At 42.8% G+C, this 9,089-nt stretch overlaps 1 protein-coding gene across 2 annotated transcripts in view; it reads right to left on the bottom strand.

Moving 5' to 3' along the window:
• Positions 1-767: 767 nt before the first annotated feature.
• The window catches only part of Sort1 (sortilin 1), a 67,794-nt gene continuing 59,472 nt past the window's right edge, over positions 768-9,089 (bottom strand). For both annotated transcript variants that reach the window (XM_046467154.2, XM_046467155.2), the window contains exons 17-20: positions 7,761-7,869; positions 5,983-6,089; positions 5,379-5,493; positions 768-5,175 (exon numbers count right to left, since the gene is read on the bottom strand). In XM_046467154.2, coding sequence (XP_046323110.1) covers positions 5,161-5,175; positions 5,379-5,493; positions 5,983-6,089; positions 7,761-7,869 — 346 coding nt within the window. In that variant the 3' untranslated portion in view covers positions 768-5,160. The remainder of the gene's footprint in view (positions 5,176-5,378; positions 5,494-5,982; positions 6,090-7,760; positions 7,870-9,089) is intronic.

Here is a 9,089-nt window from a genome sequence, read left to right as displayed (position 1 = left end):
CCAGGAATCTGCATTAAAAAAACAAAAACAGAAAACAAAACAAACAAAAACAAAACAAAACAAAAACACATTTTGGTGCAGTCTTAGCTCATTATGGTAGGATTCCTTAATCTATTCCAGATAATCTCATGAGCTAGAACTCTCTCACCAGAGGGTGGTCCCTTCAAGCACAGGGCTTTGCCCTGTCATCTCCAGACCAAGATGCTGGAGCAGTAATGGAAACACTGCTCTGGAATGGCAGGGTGGATGGCTAAGGGCTCAAGGTGAGCGGCAGGAACCCTCCTACAGGCAACATTTGCAAGACTGGGAGTCAGAGTAGCAAGTGAAACCTAAGGGGGGACCAAAAGCTATCAAAGTTCAATTTCCAGTGTTGTCATTTGTCAACTCTGCTACAAGGAACAGAAATTGGGAGAGCAACGATGTGTTGCTGTGTCCAGAAGCAAAGGAAACTAGAGAAGGTGTGTGGGTGGATCTGCCAGATTTCCTGAAGGTGAGAACAAGAGCGTTGGTCTCACAAACTCTGTAGGAGGTGGATCTTTTCGAGCATGAAAAACAAGAAAATGAAGGACAAGAAAGTTGGATAATTTTTAGCAGAAACAACTCACTTTTTGGGGGACTCATTTTCCCTATAAAGTATCTAATACCTTTCATAAATGCACAGTCCTAGCTCTTAATTTTTTTTTCTGGTAGCTGGAGTTGGGTTCTCAAAGCTAGAAAACTGGAAAAGCTATCCTATTAACAAACCATACTTTAGTCATCTCAGTAGATCAGGTAACAAAGTCCAGTCTGTTTTATTTCTAACCCAAATATTGCAAATATACATAAAATTACCAGTACAAAGTTAAACACATCCAGATTTATTTACACAATGATAAAGAAATTTCAGTTTTATTTCCATTTTGTGGAATTGCATTATGGGGTCTGGCTTTGCTGTGTAACTGACATGGGTCATTGAAACTTGATTATTCCACCTCACATGCAATTTTCTGTCCCAAAGGAACAGAAAACTTGGGTTTTTCAGCACACATGCAGTAATGATCTTAATACTGCTATACACTTTCATAGGATGGCTTGGGAAGGGACCACATGCTCAGAAAGGGAACAAGAGACCAGAGAGGGATGAACAGGCACATGGGGACCCTGAGCATTTCTGTGCACGAGGATAAGGAGAGAATGACCCAAACCCTCCTCCCTGGAGGCTCCAACACAGGAGGTGAGCAGAACCACCAGGGGACATAAAGTCACTTGACCACAATTGAGGGCATGCAGAAGATGAGAACTGCATTAAAGATTTGGGGCATATCAATAAATCATTAACATGTACACTATACAGTTTATACATGTATATATGTACACACACATATATATATAAAGGTACAGGTTAGTTTATGTTATTCCATATAAACAAGGACGCTTGAGAATGTAGTGGTGTGAAAAAAATGCATACAGCAAATTATTGAAGACAATTTCAAATTAATGCTCTAGTTCTTATTGTTATGCAACATAACCGAGAAATCTACATGCTCCTGCTATTTCAATTATCCCTCATGAGGGCAGGGCCTGGGCTCTGCAAGGGCAGGATGATGCTCCAGGAGCTGCCTGCACTAGACAAAATAATGGCAGATGGAACAGAAAGTCTGGCACCTGTGGACTCTGGCCCTCCCTGTCGCTACCTCGTATGGCAAATCTCAAACTTTGGTTTTTTCAAAGGACAGTTAAGTCCATGTTAACTTTCCTCCTGGAAGGAAGGTGGTAGAAAGCTGAAAAGTTGCATTCCTTCCTATTTTAACAGTTCCAAGTACCCTGGCTTAACGTGGAGATGAGAGGGCTGTGCTGACAAGGAGCTGGCGAGGTTTTAGCCTTGTGTAGAGGGCAGGGCCCTGCAGAGTGCTCCTAAAGAAAAGACAGGCACGCTCTATCAGGCTAGCTTGCCTAGGAAATAATCAAGTGCCTGAAGCCTGTTACCCTGGGACTAGTGTGGATGGCCCTCTGCCCCTCTCTGCATCCTGGTGTCTTGACACAGGCTATGGGATGTTTACAGGCCCAGTGCAGGAGACGGAGGGATGCACTGATCCCTGATGCTAACCTGTCAGGGATGAAAAAGCCCATTTGGGGGCATGCAGAGACCCATAGGAAAACCTAAATAAGAGAAAGTCTATTCAGGGGCAGGCAGCAACCACAGAGTTCAGTTATAGGGACTCAGCTGTAGTTCCTGAACCCACCCTTCAGCAGCCAAACTCTTCAAAGGCTTCTACTCTTCTGAGTAGTGTCCCTGATCAATTCACAGCTTAGGCATATTCAGTCCTGGTCTCTGGTCTTGGTAAAAACCAAAAGTTCCCTACATCTTGAGTAGGAAGGACATCGAGTTTTGGATTTAAGAGCTCAGATGACTTAAGACTGTCTGACATGTCCAACCTACCTAACAATGCTAGATTCTATGGTTCAAGCCTCCAGAAATAATTTCTTCTGCTACCATCAAGCCTAGGAGTTTACACAACAATATGCTAGGTTTTACCTTCAAGTAAAGGATGATGCTCCTAACCTGAGTAGGACAAATTAGCGTTTTTGTTTTTTAATTTTAGAAGCTATAATGGATTTAGACTGTTTTACTTTCTGGCCGAGGGCACATACTTGTGACTGAGTGGGCTGACACTCAAAGTGAACTGGCCAAAAAAGGCCAGGCTTGCAGACGGTCCTCTAGCCAACAGAGCCAGCCAGGCAGGGGTGGAAGCAGCAGGCAGGAGAAGGGGGCCTTCCACGAGACTCACTTCTGTTTTCCTCAGTAGTGACCCTTCACTAGAGGAGGGGTCTTTCCTGACACACATTCATGATTACCATTACTTTTGATTCTAGCCACAAAAAAACAGGAGAATAAACTTTTCTGTTTCCCAAAAAGAAAATAAAAAGGTGCTAAGTAATGCTCTGAAAGAAATGACACTGATCCCTGTCCTCAAGAACAGCAAGTAACCTATAAGAAAGAAGCCCATGTCAAGCACTCAGAACCTGCCAGCGTTGATGATTCTCCAGAGTTCTGAAGACAGCCGACCAGCGCTGCTCCTCACGCACAGGGACCCTGAACGACAGACTCAAGTTTGCTTCCTCACTCCACCACAAGAATGTGTGTGTGTGTGGGTGCTCTGAAAATTATCAAATTCTACAGAAATCCCGGGTATTATAAGCAAAGAACCTTAATGTTATCTGTTCAGAGAAGAATATCAACTTTCCTACACCTTAAAACTAATATGAGGATTATTGTGTACTGGCACACCTACCCCCATCTGGGTAAATGCTGGGAGAAAGGGCATGTGGTGTTAATAGGTGTTTTCTGGGCACTGAATTCACTTTGAGCAGGAGTTGAGGGTGGGACAGAGGCTGACACTTTCATCATTTTTGAGCTGGTGATCTTTGGAATCATTTTAAAATTTAAAACCATGCAAAATGAACGAATTACAAAATGAACGAATTCTAGCCCTCACAAATATTAATTCTTCAAAAAAAAAAAAACTGCCCTAACTTCACTTTCTAGTTGAAACTCCCTGACTCATGTAATTTTACTGCAATTTCAAAGTCTCAAAATTTTGTATCCACTCCCTCCTCCTCTGTCCTTGCTGCTGTTCATCCATTCTGGAGAGGAAAGAACTTAGCCATCTGCGCTCACATTCTGACAAAAGTTAATTTGGCACATTTACTTTTTTACTGTCTTTCTAGCCACAAAATGAACTAGCAGCAAAATGGCATCTTACTAAAGAATGTCCCAATCATAATTATCAGGAGAAACTGTGACCAGCACAACAGGTATGGTAAGACCAAAGACTGACCACACTATATTACTGTATAGCAAATATCCAAGCTGTATTAAAACTAATTATTCCAGCTTTCCATTACTATCTGGCCACCCCCAAATCCACCCAACTGCATTCTAGAATTTAATTTGGGAAAATGTCAAATGGAAAACTTCCTTAAATTTAAAATATGATCCCAAAGTATCCAGACTGGAAGTGTGTTTTTGATTGGTTCAGCCAAAAGTTTCATGCCAACAAATGACTTGACAAAGCTGGGGAAAGGGGTGAGAAGGAGGGCCTGGTCAGAAAATTCTGATTTTTAAAAAAAAGTCTATAAATCTGAAAACAACTCTTGTTCTGGCTCCACGTACAATAGCAACCAAGGAGGAGGCGGATGAGCAGCCACTGTAATGCTCACCAATGAGCCAACACACCAGGAGCAATGGGAAGACTGAGGGCCAGTCCTCAGTGCGGCACAGTGTGCTCACTGACCAACTTCAGCGGAGAGATGATTGAGCCTGGGCACACTTCCAGGCCATGCCTGCACCCTGTCCTTGAGCAAGTCCACTGACACACACACAAAGCACAGCTTGAACGACCTCAGAAGCAGCCAGTTTTTCGCCTTTAATAGGTGCTAAATCTAGTCAATTCTCTGTTGCTCCCTTCTTCCTGCCCCAAGTTAAAAATATTGCCCTGTAAGTTTTCCTGATTTAGTGTCTTGGAAGCACATGGTTTAGTTAGTTGCCAAAGGGCAATTAACAAGGGTATTGCCTAATTAAACAGGGGAAAAGAAAAATCACTGTGGTCTACGGTCCCTGGAGAGGGGGAGAAGCAGCATCGGGCTCTGTGTGAGGAGCTGGTGTGCAATGTTCTTGGGGCCAGGCTGTCCCCAAATGGAGAAAAGCGGCCAGGCTGTGTGCTGTCACTGCAGTGGTTTCCTGCTGCACAGCTGCTCCACGTGGCCAGCAGAGCCCAGGGACAGCACTGGGTACGTTGATGCTGAAGTAGGCAGATGCCCTGGGCTGGGCCCCACGTAGAACATGCAAGAGTGGAGTTAGTGAAATAGTCCCTTCAAATTCCATTTCGTTTCCCTTAAAAATAAAACAAAACCCCAAAGCCCATACTTTAAAAAAAAACAGAACTTGAAATGACGTTAAAGAATTTAAATCCCCCTCCCCTCAGAGCCAATTGTACTCAGGGTTCCCCACCCCCACCCTGCATTTCCTTAGTGAAGGTCCTTTTGGCTTTGACGGAAGCAGCAGAAACAGAGCTGGGTCCCTCGCAGTGGGAAATTCATTTCCCCCAAGTTGGAGCCACAGGGAGTGTAAGAGGTACTGTGGTTCCACTATCCATGCTCGGTCCCAGCTCCTTTGAACAGCTATTCCAGGAGGTCCTGAAAAAGAAGTCATATTATTGACAGATTAGTGACAGATTAAAAAGTTTCTATTCTGAAGGCAATTATCCAGTTTCTGGGTTGGTTGAATCCTACAGTCATTAAGGTGCTGCTCCTACTTATACCCTCTTTTGCCCAAATGGTAGACTGGTCATGAGTAGGTGAATCATTTTAGGCTATTCCTCAAGAAGAAATGGCCTCACCTCATCTGAGTCGTCATGATAACCACTTTTATTAGCATGAGAGGTTGTGTCCAAAGCATCCACACCATCAGCCTCTGCGTGTTGCTGTAGCACTGAGTACCTGTGCACAAGGAACCTGTGGGTGGAAACCTTTGTTAGTCTCACGTCGGGAGCAGTGGTGCTCTTCTTATAGGACTATGGATTTTTCCAGTTTTGTACACTCATGGAGTGAGCTGCACATATAGGCAGCACAGGCCTCTGGTGACACATGGGAAATATGAGATATGAGAAGATTTAGGCCTTTTTTTTTTGGTACCAGGGATTGAACCCAGGGGCACTTAACCACTGAGCCACATCCCCAGCCCTTTTTATATTTTGAGACAGGGTCTCATCAAGTTGCTTAGGCCAGCGCCAAAAGGATGGCTTTGAACTCATGATCCTTCTGCCTCAGCTTCCAGAGCCACTGGGATTACAGGCCTGTGCCACTGCACCTGGTTTAGGCCTAATTTTTTTCGGAACATCATTTCCACTACCAACTTTTTGCCAAAGGCAGACCCAACCATATATGCTGGGTTGAATTTCTGATTTGGATTCAGTACCTCTGGCCTACTTCTGTGTTCCTTACCTTCCACCACACACATATTTCTTCACAATGAGCACTCCTGCTACGACTGTGACCAGCATCAATCCCACGATGGCCAAGATAATTGGAACAGAATTTGACTTGGAATTCTTGATAAATCAAAACACAAACACAAAGGCTTTTAGGCATGCATATTCTACATACTCTAGGACTGTATTTGAAGAGGTTGTTGTTCCCTGTTTCTCTGAGAATGATCTACAGTCCAAGGTACTTATTTTTTTTATTATTATTTTTTAGTTGTAGTTGGACACAATACCTTTATTTTATTCATTTTTATGTGGTGTTGAGGATCAAACCCAGGGCCTTGCATATGCTAGGTGAGTGCTCTACCACTGGGCCACAACCCAGTACCCCAAGGTACTTATTGATGGTACTTTTCCAACCCCCACAATGAACCATCTCAGTGTTACCAGGAGAGCATCAGAGCTGGCAGAGGGGAGTCTGAGCTCTACTGCATGGAAGCTGCAAAGGTAGGGCTTCAATGCTGGCAACTGCCTAGATTGAATACAGTAATTGTGAGTGTTCTACATTCTTTGTTTGCAAGTCTTTCAGCTTAAGGGTGGATGGAGCAGGAAAGGGAGACTGTGATAGTAGTGGGCTGAACGAATCTAGAACAGCGCTATCATGGGGAGGAAGCTATGTCAATGCTATCCAGGCAGTCCATTCTATGACATCAATATTTATGTTTCTATTTAATTTTTGTGTTTACAAATATGCCTTATCATATCATTGTTTGAGTGTAACCTACCTGCTTCTGGGTGGGAGACAGGAAGTGTATGTTTTCAATTTATCCAAGGGGAGGTGGAGCTGGATTCTGGGACAAGCTGTGTCCCTATGGGCGGGAGTCCTGTGCAATCACACACACAAACACTCTGAGGACAGCCACCAGGAGTCCAGGACAGGGACTCAGAAGAAGAACTTGCCCCCTTGCAAATACACACACCCACACACTCTTCTCCAGTTGCCTGCTTAATCCCACCCTTGTTGGTCTCATCCCGTGGAACAGCAGAAAGGAGGTGACTATAGATTGTCTGGCTCAACCTTTCATATTTCAGATGAGGAAGCAGATCCCACAGTTTATCTCCCCAAGTCACACAGCTGGTCCATAGCTTATTTATCAAGAGCTTTCTTCTTCACAATATCTCCAAATCCCAATGAGATAGTTCAGTACCACAATTTGTAATCAGCCTCCAAATTTGCATCTAAAGCAAAACTAGCCCATTATGACTATGGTTCATTTTTTCATTCTGAATATTCTTGGTATGACTCAGCACAAAGACTCACTCTACCTACGGTCTAAAACTCTTCTCTGCATGTGTACAACTCCTGGTCATGGCCCTTATAAGCAAGCTTCTTTTTTTAAAATTTATTTTTTTAAATTTTTATTAATATGTAATAATTGTACATATTAGCAGAGTACAGTGTGATATTTCAACCCATGCATACATTATAAACCAACAGCTATCCTTCTTGAGTTTTTTTCCTAAAAGACTTAGCTTCAGAAATTTCCACAAATCAATGCTTCTAAGACTTTTGCAACATTTTAGAACACCATTTTTCCCCAACAAAAGAGAGCTTTAGTGGGATGAATTATCATTGGGTTAAGGGGCCTGTCCTTCATCTTAACAGTTTGCCTGTGTACAGGGAAGTCTGGCAGGAAGTTTGGCCACATTGTGTCAGTAGCAAAATTCTTGATGCTATAACACTGACAAAACACAAAAATCCAGCTTGTACTAAAAACTTGCTCTATTTTAACATACCTGCTTTTTGGGACTCAGATAGTTGCTTGTGCACTTCTTTTTCAAGTCTTTTACTTCTCGAGCTGGATTCACCCCACCTTGGCATCTGTCTCCTGGAATTTTCCGGTACCTGAAAGGCAGAGATTTGTTCACAAGGCTTTCTGCTTGCTGGTGGCTGTGGTGCCTTCTGATAAAGGCATATAGATAGTGGCTGTGGCCCCTGGGCTAGGATGCTCTGCGTTCCTGCTGGAGTCAGGGGCACCAACCCAAGCTGAGGCTAGTATGATGGTAGCACTCAACTGACTCCTTCTGGTGCAGGCCTTTGTGACTCGCAAGCTATTAGTGTGCAGAGCCTCATGTAAAACAAGCTTCTCAAAGTCCACCAGAATCTGCCTTCGGCGATGGCCATTACAGAGGTGGATTTGAACCCAAAATGACAAAATAGAAAGCAGAAACTATATATAAGCCCTACTGCCAGTAATGAAGAATAAGAGATGTTCACCAACAGATTGTACTATTAACTCCTCCAACGGAGGATCTCCTTATATGGCAGACAAAATCAATGAAGCTAAAGATCTGCTAATAGGTCAAACTAAAAATTGAAGTATATGTATGATGAATTTTCGTTCATATTAGTTTGTGTATATGAGTTCCAGTTTTTTTTTTTAATAATAAAATGCTTAACAGATGCAAAGAAATTAGGGAGGGAGGAAGGAAAGGGAAGAAAGAAAGAAAGGTAGATCTGTTAATAGAAAACAAGGATATATTCAGGACTCTTGCCTATTTCCTAGAAACAAGACTTTAAAAACTGCAGAAAAGTTTCTTGTCCTTATGATGCAGAGAGAAACACAAGTAAACCCTCTAGCTTCATTTGTTCTTACTTGCTTTTAAGTTGACTTTAAAAATCATCAATTTTGGAGGTCATGCAACTGGGCAATATATTATTAGTCCCCACTGGCTTTGCTAAAGACAACATAACATATAGGTCATAATAAGAGTTGTTTGGGTTACTTTTCAGGGACTTAAAGGCTGCTTTTGTTGAAGCCACATATTCTTCACTTGAGTCTCTTCAGGTGTCCAATAGGTGACATTTTGTATTGTTTTTTTTTTTAATATACAATTGAATGGATGATTTTTTGACATCAGAAAGCCAAAAACAGTCCTGAAACCATGCTACCACCACCATTTTCCATAGAACATGTGTCCTATGGAAGAGCTATGAAGATTGACTATGTACATGCAGACCACTGCACCCCTAGTCACTTTTCCCCATGCCTTAAAACATCATGCTTCTTTATCCCATAAGCAGCCCTAAATCCTGTCCTCAGGGAGATGGATCTGAGACTTGTT

Source organism: Marmota monax, unplaced genomic scaffold (assembly GCF_021218885.2).
Source record: "Marmota monax isolate L192 unplaced genomic scaffold, Marmota_monax_Labrador192_F-V1.1 WCK01_AAM20220418_F8-fsc00181, whole genome shotgun sequence".
In the NCBI taxonomy this organism is placed as follows: Eukaryota; Metazoa; Chordata; class Mammalia; order Rodentia; family Sciuridae; genus Marmota; species Marmota monax.
The sequence above is the reverse complement of the archived record's forward strand: the minus strand, read 5'-3'. Positions and strand labels throughout refer to the sequence as shown.